Source organism: Triturus cristatus, chromosome 2_1 (assembly GCF_964204655.1).
Source record: "Triturus cristatus chromosome 2_1, aTriCri1.1, whole genome shotgun sequence".
Taxonomy (NCBI): Eukaryota; Metazoa; Chordata; class Amphibia; order Caudata; family Salamandridae; genus Triturus; species Triturus cristatus.
Genome location: NC_140581.1, coordinates 906,567,499 through 906,583,043, shown reverse-complemented (window position 1 = coordinate 906,583,043; position 15,545 = coordinate 906,567,499). Strand labels below are relative to the sequence as shown.

General features: G+C 41.5%; 1 protein-coding gene across 1 annotated transcript in view; it reads right to left on the bottom strand.

Moving 5' to 3' along the window:
* FRMD3 (FERM domain containing 3) overlaps nt 1-15,545 on the bottom strand; it is a 638,046-nt gene that overhangs the window by 108,073 nt on the left and 514,428 nt on the right. The window contains exon 7 of the mRNA XM_085633170.1: nt 9,664-9,751. Within this exon, the coding sequence (XP_085489296.1) occupies nt 9,664-9,751 (88 nt within the window). The remainder of the gene's footprint in view (nt 1-9,663; nt 9,752-15,545) is intronic.

Sequence of the window (15,545 nt, the reverse complement as noted above, 5' to 3'; positions counted from 1 at the left end):
TTCTGCACGGAAACTGACTCTTAGGATTGTTTTTGTTCATGAAGGTAAACCTTCCTTCACAAAAAAAAAAGCTGCCTGTCATACAGGCACCCTTGCAGCATGGCACAAGTGTGCCTGCTAAGGCGCTAGGCAGCACAAAGTGTGCCAGCGATAGAGTGCAGAAGTGCTCAATATCTTAGCAGAAATGGCACATTTCTCCTCTCTCCCTTTCACGCAAAACAACGCAGCAAGTTGTGTTGCGTAAAATATTATTAAATCTGTCCCTCAATGTGCGACATTTATGCAACACCTAGCCCTCTTAATGTCTATACTCTTAAATCAGTATTATCAAGAGTTTACAGTGCATTTTGCATTCAATGCAAAAGCCATTTTTTCCCCACAGGAAAATGCTTTCCATGAGGGGTGTGCCATCTTCATTAGCCCTGATGAAATATGGGCGTTTTTTTCTGCCACCCTATAACATCACAAAGCCCACGTTTTGCGGGAGTAATTTTCCATACGTTTTTATTATGGGGAACACTACTGAAGAATTGTATGTGTTTCTACAAAATGTCGACTTTCTGGGTGTGTGGTACAATTTGTATGATCACCATCTAACACTCACGCCCCTGTAAACCCCTTTTTCTCTCCTTTAACCTCTCCTAATTATTGAGTTATTAGTCCATAAAGAAGCAGGAAAATTCTACATTGTCTCCTTTTCACTCCTGCCATGGCTTCTACGGCCACAGATGCGAAGAGACCCTTGATGTAAACCTTATAAACTGTATGCATATAAATCGTCTAGGCCCTTAGTTTCGGAACTAGCCGCAACCAGCTAGTCCCAAAGCGTTCTTTGTCATATTTTCATACTGAAAATATATATGAATACATTTTCACAGACTACCAAGGGAAGTAATGTAAAAAATAACCTTTTCAACCTACACATACCTGATGGCTCAGGACAGCCAGTGAGCAACATGTGAGGAAATGTCAAGTTACTCAGACAAAAATTAAGAAAACATTCTGTAGCTAGAATTCCCTGTCTCTCAGAAGGGCCTTAACTGGTTTGGATAAGACTAGACTCTCTCTCTCTCTCCAGTGGCTTTGGCCGCCCATGCTGGTGAGATTGTATTCGCAGCCGATTGGAGAGCGGGGGGAATGGGGAGATTGCTGCCCTGACACAGAAGGCAAGAGCGGAGGGAGACCGCCGCCCCCAAAACTCGTGCTACACCACTGTCTCTCCCTCTCTCTCTCCCTCCCTCTCTCTTTCTCTCTCTACTTCTCTCTCTCTCTCTCTCTCTCTCTCTCTCTCTCTCTCTCTCTCTCTCTCTCTCTCTCCCTCTTCCTCTCCCTCCATGGTCGAATGCATGGTGGCCTACTGAATGCGGGCCCCTTCGAACCCCGCTAAACACAGCATCTTTGATGAGGGGCTGACTTTCGACGCCCAAAACAACCGTACTTGTTGGTACTTGTTTCTATATTTTAAGAACTCTCAGAAAGGCGCTTCCACTCATTCCTTCTGAACTACATCGGCCAACTATCATTGCACTGATTGTTATGTTATGTTATGTTAAGTGTTGCTTATAAAGCGCACTGACACCGAAGCTTCCTGGCGCTGATTAGCTTTCATCTTGATTACTGTAACACCCTCTACCTCAATATCACCACTGCATCACTGAATAAGCTCCAGGTGGTACAGAATGCAGCAGCAACACTGATTCTTAAAATTCCCAAACATCAGTCTGCCAGAAAAGGGATCCGTACCTTACACTGGCTCCACATCAAGGAGCGCATCTCAATCAAGATTTTAAGCACAGTATACAAGGCCATGCATAGCAAAGGCTTGTCGCAACTCAAATCTTTGTTTCAATGGTATATTCCAGGGATGACCTTGAGATGGTCCACACAGAACAAACTGGTCTCGCACAGATTTTGCAGATCCAGATGGGGCGGCCGCTCCTTCTCCGTTGCGGCTGCCAAACTCTGGAACTCTCTTCCCTTTGCCATTACCAACGCAAGCTCTCTCTCTGCCTTCAAGAAACTCCTGAAAACATGGTTATTCCCCTCTTAATCTGCTGTCGTGCTCTCTTCCCTCTGTCTATGACTGCCCGGCGCCTTGACGCCTTCGGGTATAGTGCGCTTTACAAATACTATTCTATCCTATCCCTGTACTGGTACCTTTAAAGACACTCTTCCTTCACTGCCCGGTGCATGCTCCACCCCTAATCTAGTGAAAGAAATAGGTAGCTGCATAGTGGTACCGAAAAGCTGTTCCTCACAGCGGAAACTGGTGTGCTGAATTTGCCATCTCTTGATTTCTTACCAATAACTTTACTGCCCTTAACTGTGGGGCAATCGAAACTATTAACTACCCCACCTCCTTATGACCATCAACTGCAACTGTGCTCTCTAATTTTGTGTAATTAATAGATGCTACTGCCTGTAGGTGTAGATAATAACACCTAATTAACAACTTAAGTATGGCTGTTCAGAATATGGAATTGTACATGAAAGCAGAGGTAGTCCCAAATAGTGTTGCATGTTTCTCTTTCGACCACAACCAGATAAACCCTTAGGGGCAATAATGCTATTTCAATGAAAAGACACATGACTTTTGATGAATGGAATAATTACTTATCAGTAATTTTCATTACCCCTAGTCCTACTTGACCTCATCCCAGCAATTACTTATATGAGGAAATATGCCCAATTACAAGGTACAAAAAGCAGGAAACACAACAGGAAATTGCATCTATAACCCCACCTACCCTCAGCTCGGTAGTGCATATAAAACAACCGACCCCAGCCCATCTTGAAATTCAAAGCCTCATCAAAAAACAGAACCATATTAATGACTGGGCCAAGGATGAGTAGCTGAGTAGGATTTAGAGTTATGAAGATTCCCAGTAAGTAATCAGTTGTTCACCGCTACATCCCTCATCCTCGTCGCAGTCTTTACTTCTATGAGGTACACCAAAGCAGTCACAGTCCTTTAACCCCTTCCCTGCTCATGACGGAACCGTTCCGTCATGAGCCACGGTTGCCGTGTGCTCATGACGGAACGGTTCCGTCATGGCAATCCTGTCGGCGGCCGCTCCGCCTGCGCGGCGCTGTTTCCCCGCCTGTGCGGGGCGACAACGCAAATGGGCGGAGTCATGACGGAACCGTTCCGTCATGAGCACAGCTCAACTGTGGCTCATGACGGAGCGGCTCCGTCATGAGCACAGGCCCGCCGCGCTGCCCCCCCGCACCCCCCCGCGCCGCGGCGGAATTCCCGCCGCGGCGAAGGGGTTAATGCAGATACCATTACTAGAAAAATGTAATACCAAATCCAGTGCATTTTAATCTTTCCTTAGTAAAAAATTAACAAACTATCATACTGAAACAGACTGTAACTCATCAGGAGATTGCCATACCCATACACCAAAGTTTTTCTCTGTCAACTTTGCACACGCAAAAGCCAATGATGTTTTATGAATGTGTGATCTGAGGCCCATGTCCCAGCTCTACAAATCTCTTCCAATGACACCCCTTGCAATTCAGCCCAAGAAGTGAATACAGACCTGGTTGAGCTGCCCTTAATGCTGTATGGAATAGTCTACTCCTAATTCAAATAATCCATTGTAATACCCTTTTTTAAACACTGAGTCAAAATTCCTTTAGGTTGCCTTTCTACCTTGACCAGAAAGACCAAAACTTATACATAGCAAATTCATCTTCCTGAATGCATTTGATTTATTGAGATCAATAGATAAAACATGCTTAGCATCCAATAAACTCAACAACCATTCTTCATTAGCAGTAGGAGATGGAAAAAACAGGAGAGTGAACTTTTGACAACATTTTGGGATGAAATGCAGAATCAAGCTTCAAAATTACTACATCATCCAAACATCTCAAAGGAGTGGATAATAAATCACAACTGAGAGTTCCCTCAATCTGCAGGCAGAAGTGACTGCCACCAGAAAGAAAACATTTAAGGTGGATAAAGCCAAATTCTTCTTAAAGCTATCAACTAACATTTACATAATAGATGACTTTGAACAAGAGGTAGAGGATAGACTCTGATGACAGTATCAAGGATTCTAGTGCCTAAAGAAGGACTTCAAAGTAGATGACTTTCTAGAATTGTCAATTACTTTTACCAAATGAGACGGTAGCCCCTGCCTTAAAAGAGTCAATCTCTCCTCTTCCAGACAACAGGGTGAGAGTCTTGTGAAGTAGATGGTTGGGGTCTTAAAAGGAGACAACCCATGAGGTAGAATCCAAGGCAAAAGCAGTGCCAACTAACTGAGAAATGGAAACCAAGTTCTGAAAGGTCAATAAGGCACCATGCCAATCACAAGGGCTTTCTCCTGCTTGATCTTCCGCAATATCTTCTGAATCGAAAGAAACTGAGGAAAGGCATCAAACAGTTTCCTTGGTGGCTTCATCAGCACAGCGTCTACTTTCTATGCCATCTTCTCTGAATATCTTGAATAAAATCTTGGCAGCTAAGCATTTATCCTGGATGCAAAGAGATATATGTATGGGGTGCCAGACATCTCCTTGATATTGTCAGATTCTGAGAGGAAGCGAACACTCGCCTCAGTTGTTCTGCTTCCACATTCACCAAACCCCTGATGTGCACTGCTGTTATTGAGAGGAGATTTGCTTCTGCCCAAAGACTCAGCTAACATTCCACTTTGCTGAGGGAAATCCAGTTTGTGCTGCCTTGATGGTTGATACAGACCACTTACACCAAAATTATCTGTCCTCATCATCACATTGAGCAGGAAAAGAAAACTAAACTCTTAAAACGAAGCATAACTCTGAAAATTGCTCTCAGCTCCCTCCAGTTTGAGGATCTCAATGAGTCCACCAAGGACCATTTTGCTTGATAAGTGATATTCTCCATCATCAGACCCCTGTCTTTCGCACTGGCATCCATTGTAAGAACCACTGACAGTTTCTGGTGCATAGGTATTCCCTTCAGGTGATTATACAATATCAGCCACCCCTATAGAGCTTCCCTGATATCTTTACAGATCAGAGTCCTGTGTTTCAGACTCGGCAGTGAAGGGAACCAGTTTGGCACAGGTGCTACATGAGAGGTCTGTGGTCAAGTCTCTCCCATTGCATAGTAAACATCGAGTCTGCTATGTGCCCTTGGACCTCCAGCCACTTCCTCGCTGGTGCTTCCTTCTCTAATAACAGTACAGACAGGAGTCTTTGAAAACATTCAACTCTTTTCATTGTAAAGAAACACTTTTTTTCCCACTATGGGCCAGATTCCGATGCGGTTAGGAAGGCCTCCTAATGGCATTTGCTCCTTCTGAATCGGATCGGGAACGTGTCTTCCCAACGGGGGGCCAGATTACAATGCGGTTAGGAACATAGGCTCCCATAGAAGTCAATGGGAGTCCAACCAAATCATATCTGGAAGCATCCGGATGCATCATACTCAGTCGGTCGTACTCTCCTGATCTGAGTCGGTCGGAAACAATTTCCAAACCGATTTGATCGGGAAGATTTCCTAACCGCATCAGAATCGGGCCCTTAGTGTTAAATCTTGCCCCAATGAAAATGAGGTCCATGGAAGAGTCAAGTGACACAAGGCTCCATTGATTAAGAAGCACAGCAATGGTCAGGTCGATTTGATGACTTAGCTGGTGTTGTGATGGAGCCTGGAGCATCCAGTTGTCTAGACATGGGAACATCGACACTCCTTGAAGGTGTAGCTATGTAATGACAGGAGCTACCACTTTCGTAAAGACCGGCGGAGATAGCACTAAAAAGAATGAGCGGACACTGAAGTGCCAGTGCAACGTGTTTACACCAACCTTCAGGTACTTCTTGTGTAATTTTGTCATCGTGAAATGCAGTTATGCATCCTTCAGATTGAGTATTGCCAGGTGATGATTCCACGCAATCAAAGGAGTTATACATTGTAAGGTCTCCAATTTGAAAGGTTTATTCTTTACCATCATAAGCAAAGCTTTCAATTCACCATGTAGTTACCTCCATTCACCTTCAGTACCAGAAAGAATTTTGAGTAAATTCCTATCTCTTTCTCCTTCTCTGGCATATAAACAATGGTTTTCTTTAACAGCAATGTTTTGATATCTTCTTCCAATGATTGTTGTTTCATCAGGGATGTTTGCATACAGGCAGGAATTTTGCCTGAGTTGGCAGAAGGGGATAGAAATTCTATTTGATAGCTCTTCTTCAAAATGCACAGAACCCATTTGTATGAGTAGATTTTACCCAACATTCCAGGAAATCATGAATCCTGCCACTGACCTATGATTCCTGTCCATTGCTTTTCTGGCACTCAATATAGTCCTGAGCACTTCTTTTAGAAAACTGTTGCTTTTGTGTTATATGGTATTTCTGCAAAAACACTTTTGGCTGAAACTTTGCGTTGTTAAAATTTTGCTGTCTTCTATAAGGTTGTCTGAGTGACGATTTGTGCTTAAAAAATCCTCACGTTTTAGACTGCTGTGATCTAAAAGATGAGGAATGCTTTTTTTTCTTAGAAAAATATTTGAAGCCTGTCTTCCAGGGCAGCCCAACTAGTTTTACTCCCTCAAAAGGAATTTTCAAAGCAGCTGATATCTGGGGATGAATCAGTGTTCCAGTCTTTCAAATACAGATTACGTCTTGCCACCACTAGCAAGTGAGCAAGTCCTTACGGTATCAAAAGGGATATTAGAGAGACACTCATCTTGTTTCTTAATATTCTCTAATATATATTTTCACTATTGACCCTCCTGGCTGCTTTTAAGAGTTCCTTAACGTTTGGAAGGAATGATTGAGCTGTATAAGCTCCATAGCCCTTGTACATAGAGCCAAGTGTGAACCAGAAAGTACCTTCTTAATCCCTGCATCAACTTTTTTGTCTACTTCATCTCTTAGGACATTCTCCTGCCATGGAGGATCTGCCTACAATACTTGTGACCCACCAAGTCTACATCAATATTAGCAGAGATATTTCCCATTAATCGTAATACGTTCTGGATCTTTCCAATCATTAAGCACTACATCCATAACATACTGGTAAATCAACCACTTTGTGGCCTCTAAACTGACATGATACAGTATCCTTGGAGGGACCAGCTAGTTCCTCCACAGGAAACCCAGTATTCTGTTGGATGTGTTTCAAATTGTCTGACATTAAATCTTTAAAAACATATTTTCCTATTTTGTCTCATTCGATAATTCTGAAGCCTAAACCTCGTAGTACATAGACCCATGCTCTCAGGCACCTCTCTCACACCCTGTCTTCTTCTTTATGGAGGCTGGAGACCACTGTCTCCAAGATCATCTTTTTTTATCTTTTGCTCCTCCATATCTCCACCATTTGACCTTTTAATAGGAGAGGATCCAGGAGCTGAAGAACCAGAAGAGGAAAGGGAAGGAACATGATGTTTCCCCTTCTGCATATGCTTGCCAGAATTGACCAGTCTCTCAAAATCACAGCCAAGAATCTAATACTAATAGCAAGTTATAAACGTTTGCCAAGAATAACAAGCAAACTCATCTCTTCTTCCCCATACATTGTAAAACAACAACTCACCCCTCTCTGCAAAGCGAATGTTGTAAACAAAAATAAAGTACGTGCATGCATGGTCATCTCTCGCCACACATACAAGTGCTTAGCCCCAAGATTCTGATTAAAACAGAACATTGCTTCCTTGCACATGCGCTAATCCCTAGGAGCAACAACCACTAATATAGAAGCTGCCTCGCATTGCAGATAATACTCTTCATCCCGACAAAACTCCTTTTGGTATAGTGATATTTTCTTTTTTCTCTACTTATATCTGCTCTGTCCTCAAAACAATAAAACAATCTTGCCATCCTCAACTAATCCAGGTTGTATACGGCAGCTTGTACTAACAACACCCTCTTTTGGTGGAGGGGATCCATGCCTGACTTCCCCATACTCCCAAAAGCCTGGCAGGGAGACATCCCTATAAACAAATGGATCTGAGATAGCAGCTCAGCAACCATCTCTACTCTTGCACCTTGTCCCAACAGGAAACAAAAGAGGAAGTGCTAGGTAAGATTATTCTATATATCGTAACCTGATGTATGTGAATTTATAGAAAAACGAAAACTGAGAAACCACATTGGAGAAAATCAAAAATTAAAGGAAACATTTTAAAGGAAAGATAATTAATGGGAAAATCCAAAATTAAATTAAAATTGGGTGGAGTTTAGGGATAGTGAAGGGGTTTTTGGGTTTAGTAATGAGTGGTGTTAAGGAATGATGTCCGATTTTCAGAGGCCAGGGATGGGTGCAGTTCTGGTGTACAAAAGGATTTTTATAGTTCAGGAATGGGCAGAGTTTAGTGGTGCCAAGAGTTTTTAGGGATCAGGAAAGGGTCATGAAGGGTTTTTAAGATTCACGCATAAGTGGAGTTAAGAGGTAGTGAAGGTTTATAAGGTTCAGTGATGGGTAACGTTTTGGGGTGGTGAAGTGCTTTTAGGCTTCAGGAATGGGTGGAGTTTGGGGGAAGTGGGTTGTTTTAGAGATCAGGAAAGAGTCACATTAAAGGGGAGAATAGTTTTGGGTTTCAGCAATGGGTGGAATTTAAATGTGATGAGGGGCTTTTAGGATTCAGTGATGAGGGAAGTTTAGGGGTGGTGAGGGTGTCTAGGTTTATGGGATGGGTGGAACTACAGGTGGTGAGGAATTTTAAGGCTTCAAGGATGAGAGGAATTTAAGCATAAGGAGTTTTTAGAGTTCACGAATGGATAACGTTTAGAAGTAGTGAAGGGTTTTTAGGGTTCAAGGATATGTGGAGTTTAGAGCTACAAATGGATTTTAGGGTTCTAGTTTGGGTGGAGTTTACAGGTAAGGGATGGGAGTAGTTATGTACGATGAGGGGTTTTAGCATCCAGGGATTGGTGGAATACAGGTGTAGAGAGGGCTTTCAGAGCTAGGGATAGGTAGAGTTTAGGAGTCAGGGATGCTTGGAGTTTAGGCGTGGTGAAAGGTTTTTAGGGGGCAAGGATGGAAGGTTTTTAGGGGTTGTGAAGGGGTCAAGGATGGATTGTGTGCAGAGGTAGTGAGGGGTTAGCAAATTGAAAGCACCCAAAGTAATTATTTGACAATTTAAAAGATATGAATCTGAAGTAATGTCCCCTAAAGTAAAGCACTGAAATAAATTCCTCAGATGAAAATGTTTCTGAAAGTAAGACCTGTGGCCATTGCATTTGCAATTTAAAAATTAAGCATCCAAAAGCCAAATAAACAAAAGACAATCAATTAATTTGGTCTATGAAATGGTAAATACCATTAATTCAGAAAAATTTCATTAAACAGTTTAAGTGGAATGGTTTCTCAGTAATGGTATTCCATGAAATTGTTTTTCTATGGTATCACGTACAACCGTAATATCAATCTTATGGTGGGTGGAATTATAGATGTAATTTCCTGTTTTGTTTCCCTGTTCCTTGTAATTGGGCATATTTGGTTATATAAGTGCTGGGTCCAGGACCAGGGACATAGAGGTAATCTAACTTTTTTGTTTGGTTTTTGTGTAGTGATAGACTGCAAAAGGGTGGGGTCTCCATATATGTGGTTTAATCAGGAACAAGAGTGTCTTAGGCAACCCAATCAGGAGTATGAACAACATATACGTCAGCGGTTGTCTTAAATAAATATAAAGAGAAGACAAAAAAACTGCATGTTACCTTGCATGGATGAGGGTCTACACCATAGGTTTCCAAAGATTGTGCTTTCAGTAGTAGGTTAAACTCAGCCACAGCTGTGCTTTGACCTCTGGAATGAGAAAAGGAGAGTCGATCTGTTGAGTCTATGACAAAAATGAGACATATAATTCATACAGAGAATAGCTAAGCCCCCCTCATTTTTGACTTCACACCTCAAGCCATAAGGGAAGGAAGTGCATCAACCAAAACTAAGGAAACGCCATCAAATTTAGATAATGGAAGTAGAGACCTTTCTTCCTGAACTGCAAGGTTGGTTTATCACATAGAAAGCTTTATAAGCAGGGTGCTCAAAGTGCACCGCATCTATTATGTTGTTACACATGCCATCTTCAGACTTAAAAGATTATGTTCACATGACCCCCTCCTACCATCTCCCTCAATCACCTACACTCACTCAACTCCAGCTAATGAAGAGGAAATTAGGTAAGCCAAACAACTGATTAGATTGTTTTGTGATGATCATGGAATTTTTTATAAATAGATTCAGGAAAGTTGCTAATAGGATTATGACTGATCAACTGTCAACTCTTCCTGTCTATTGTACCACACCCTACACCATACAAGCCTGCTTAATCACCTACTTTCCTTCTGTAAATTCCCTCTTTTACTTACAAAACGCTCTTCCTACTGACAGATTAAATTAAGACAGCAGCTACACTCTAACACAATACCCCATTAATTAAAGGGACGTTATAGTTAGTTGAAAAGGTCAGTTAAAACATACTGTTTTAAACAAACAGAACCACTTAAATTCACCAGTTATGAATTATCTCAAGTAACTACAACTTGTGCTCTAAAGTAACTATAACTTGTGCCCCACCATGCACAGAGTTGTCATCAATTATGTAATTTCAGATGCTGCAGTGGTTTTATCAATGATGTCGTAAAACATGTTGCAAGTGATGTAATAAGGGAGGTAATTAGCAGTGCATGGTGAGAGCACGAGTTATAGGTATTTTAGGGCGCAAGTTATAATTAGTTGCAATAACTATAACTGGAAAATTTCTTTGATTTTGTTCATTTAAAAATGTATCGTTTTAACTAAGATTTTCACCTAACTTCAACGTCCCTTTAAATTTATTTCAGTCAGTTTTTTTATTATAAAGTAGCATATTATTATTACTTCTAACTATAATATCACTTTAACCTTTCCTTTTTTAGTGTTTTTTCTATTTTTTTTATGTAATCCAAGATGTCCATTGGCCAGACCCTTCACTTAACCCCCATACGTGGCATGGGGTTGAGTGCACCCAGCCTCCCACAGACATGCACGGCTGACCATGTAATGTAACAATACAAAGAGTCATGAATCATAAGGGAATGGATCACTTGTAACTGGAAATAGGGGTCTTTCGGGTCGTTTCCTGAACCACTAATACCTGAATAGGTATTATGAAAACCCTCAATCACGTATTTTTGATGATGGTATTGGCGGTGTATCTTGATTCTCCGCCTTTAAATACGTTTAAGCATTATCATGGGGTCTCTTGTGTGTTATGCTTTCCTCCACCCGGAGGGGACCGCTAATTCGCAGTAGTGATCAGAAATATTGGTGCAAAAAGGTGCAAAAAAACGTGAAAAGTTTACGTTAAAAATGTCTTACCAGTACTACCTTCAAAAAGCAAAATTTATTCTGTCAGGTGTATTGGTAGACTTTTAAAAATGGTGGTGCAGTAGGTCAGATTATGTGACCCCAGCACTTTAAAGTGTCCAAAACAAAGATGGTCGACATGTTTCTGCCCCTCTAGCGCCCCAGGAGGGGGTCGTTGGGCATTCCTCAGGACCTAGTGAAAGTGTGAACCGGTATTCTCCAGTTCAAAGAAAGAGGTTTATGATGATTTTCATAAACATTATTTTATGATTATTCAGTTACTACAAAAAGGAAGAACAAGTAAAATAAAATAAAATAAAAATAAAAGAGACAGTACAATGAAATGCACACCACTCTGGGCGATTATACAGCAGATTTCTTATTGGAAAATGGCAATTCTTTAAAATACTGTACTGTAAAGCAATGTCAAAAAAGGCAAATCTTCACTGTATTCCAAGAAAACGATCTCAAGGTGTTCGTATCTGTATATTGTTTGGCACACAGGACCTGAATGAAGGGCTGGGTATGTGGAGAGATAGTATGTGGTTCCTACTATCACAACGAGAATTAAAAAGTTGAGTAACCTGGTAATGTACAGTTTCGATACTTTTGATTGTTTGACATTCAGATGAAAAGTCACAATGTCAGGGTTATAAAACTCATAAGCGGTACGTTTTTTTATCAAAACAGAAAAGAGAACGAAACCTCGTCAATTACCTTTAGGGCGCATCCGTGTTGCGGCTGCTACCTGCCACCGTAAGCGCGTAGCCTGTAAATAGAAACGGGATAGGGCTGGGATGGGTGGGGGTAGGTTGGTTTTAAATACCGTGTGGTTGTTGAGGGCTGTAGAGCTGTTCGCCGTTCACCGGTTTCCTCCTTCGTACCTCCTTTGCGGGCTATGCACGACTTGTGCTGACGCTGGCTTGCAGGGCTCGTACTGAGCGAGATCCTGTGTTCTTGCCGTTTTGTGCTTTCTTCATAGATATCGAGGAAAGACTATATCTATCATCGTTTGTATGTATCGAAGAAAGACTCGTAATGTGTATGACATGTTATGTCCTATGAAGTATGGTTTGGATTAGGAAAGAAGTGATATTTACAATTGGCTTATTTTTAATGTTATGGATAATTTATGAGCTCTAATTAATTATTAAAAAGAGGAGAAGGAGGCTATACAAGCAAAAGAATTTACTTTTAGATGATTGGTTAGCACATCTATTATAGATTTGGTTTTCACGGCAGGAGCCTTGTGATGTTTTGTGAATGTCTTTCTCTTTACGGCTGAACAAAGGTAGGTTTTGATTGGGAGCAGGTTGGGGTCTGAAATTTACGATTATCTCGTGTTAAAACATGATATTGTCCATCGCGTCAAAGGTACAACATGAGATTACACCTGGCATAGTTGAGTATTCATGGTCAAGACCTTGCACGAAATTATTTGAAACTTAACCAGGGTATATTATCGTTCAATCCATTGGTGTCTGTGCAAAGGCGGTGTACCCATCTTTGTTCTCTTTCGAATAGGATTTTTTCGGCATTGGTCTTTGATCCTACTAGTGTTTCAATTACGGTCCATTTCAGATCGTCCACTGAGTGTTTTTGTTCGATGTAATGTCGGCTCATCTTTGTAGTTTCTCGTTTGCATTTTACGTTGCTCTTATGTTCGCAAATTCTGACTTTGATTTTCCTGCATGTCATGCCGATGTATCTAAGGTTGCAGGGACATGTGATCATGTAGACAACAAAGGATGTGTTACAGTTAGTGTGTTGTCTTATGGTCCACTTCATGTTTGGAGTTAGTTGGATGGTCTTTGTCGGTGTGGTCAGGTGACAAACTGAACACTGTCCGCAGGGGTAATGTCCTGTGACTGGTTGTAGGTCCCACAAGGTGTTGATCGTATTCGGGGAGGGAAGGGGTGGTCGGGTATGTACCAGAATGTCTTTTATGTTCCTAGTTCTTTTATTAGCAAACCTCGGTTTCTGCCATTTTAAGGTTGCTGAGGTTAGGATCCGCCAATTTTTTTGGATTATTTTCTTTACAGCATTGCTCGCTGTACTGTAGGTTGTCACGCATGTAGGTGTATCATCTGCAGGGTCTCTCTTTGTTGTTTCCAGAAGACAATCCCTGGGCTGGTTTCTCGCCCTTTTCTTACACTTGGATATTATTCTGGTTGGATAGTCCCGTTTGAGAAGCTTTTGGCTAAGGTCATTAGCTTGTTTCTTGTATTCCGCTAGATCACTGCAGTTACGTTTCAGCCTGAGAAACTGGCTGTATGGTAGATTTTCTTTTAGCGGCCGAGGGTGGAAACTGTTAAATGATAAGAGGCTGTTTCTGGCAGTTGGTTTGAAGAAAGTACGTGTCTTGATGGTGTCTTCTTCAATGTAGATCGTGAGATCCAAGAAATCCAGCTGTCTTTCATTGACATGAATGAAACCAAGGAGTACATAACCAACAACAAAATACAAAAACTAGGGAAAGATCTCAAACGCTTCTCCATGGAGAAAATGCACCCATATAGTAAAGACGACTATGAAATACCAGACTACCAGTCCGATACCGATAATAGTGGATCATCAATTGACAGTTCCGACTGGAACAATGGAGAGACAAGACCACCAAGACGGAACCGAGGTAGCTACAGACGTCAACAACAACGGAGACCAAATTTCTGGCGCACTCCCCAATACGGAAACCAACAACCACTCCCCTTCCAACCATACACATCAAACTTTCAAGGTTGGATGAATCCATTCACTCCAGGGCCTCCACCAATGGGACACTACCCAGGACCATACATGCAACAACCGTCTTTTTTAGGACGTGGCCAGACGAACCAGAGAGGACGAAGAAAAGGAGTGACGTGGACAGATCAAGAAAGACAAGTCCAAACCAGGAGCATGTCCAACATGCCCAAGGAGAAACCAGGAACGAGCACGACTCGCTCGTAATCAACCTCACAGACATAGTTCTGACAGAGGCACAAGAAAAGGTATTAAACAAAGGACTCGGATATGTACCAACACCAAACCTAGACGTCTTCAAGATAAAATGTGAAGCCGCCGAATTTTGTAGGAAACTAAAACTCAAAGCTTTCTTCTCGAATAAAGGCACTGAAGATATTGAGGAGAAAGTAGGTGATACACCACTACGCCTCAAATCCACCTTCTGTCCACTGAATCACCAAGTTCCCATTGAACTCCAGACATTTGAACAAGCAATTATGAAGGGAATTGGTGAATTGACAGAATCAACAAAAAAAACATTCATGAATCTAACAAGAGCTGAAAAACAAGCCCTGGAATCCTTAAAGAATGCCAAAGACATGATAATAAAACCAGCAGACAAGGGAGGAGGAATCGTCTTAATAAGCAAGGAAGGCTACAATCAACAGTGCCTAGACCTACTATCCGACGACAAATTCTATACCATCACTACAACAGACCCGACTGCAAGACTACAACAAACAATCAAGATCATGGTAGAAGAAGCCGAAATCAACAGGTGGATATCACAAAAAGAAGCAGACTTCCTCAAGACTATCCAACTAACTCCAAACATGAAGTGGACCATAAGACAACACACTAACTGTAACACATCCTTTGTTGTCTACATGATCACATGTCCCTGCAACCTTAGATACATCGGCATGACATGCAGGAAAATCAAAGTCAGAATTTGCGAACATAAGAGCAACGTAAAATGCAAACGAGAAACTACAAAGATGAGCCGACATTACATCGAACAAAAACACTCAGTGGACGATCTGAAATGGACCGTAATTGAAACACTAGTAGGATCAAAGACCAATGCCGAAAAAATCCTATTCGAAAGAGAACAAAGATGGGTACACCGCCTTTGCACAGACACCAATGGATTGAACGATAATATACCCTGGTTAAGTTTCAAATAATTTCGTGCAAGGTCTTGACCATGAATACTCAACTATGCCAGGTGTAATCTCATGTTGTACCTTTGACGCGATGGACAATATCATGTTTTAACACGAGATAATCGTAAATTTCAGACCCCAACCTGCTCCCAATCAAAACCTACCTTTGTTCAGCCGTAAAGAGAAAGACATTCACAAAACATCACAAGGCTCCTGCCGTGAAAACCAAATCTATAATAGATGTGCTAACCAATCATCTAAAAGTAAATTCTTTTGCTTGTATAGCCTCCTTCTCCACTTTTTAATAATTAATTAGAGCTCATAAATTATCCATAACATTAAAAATAAGCCAATTGTAAATA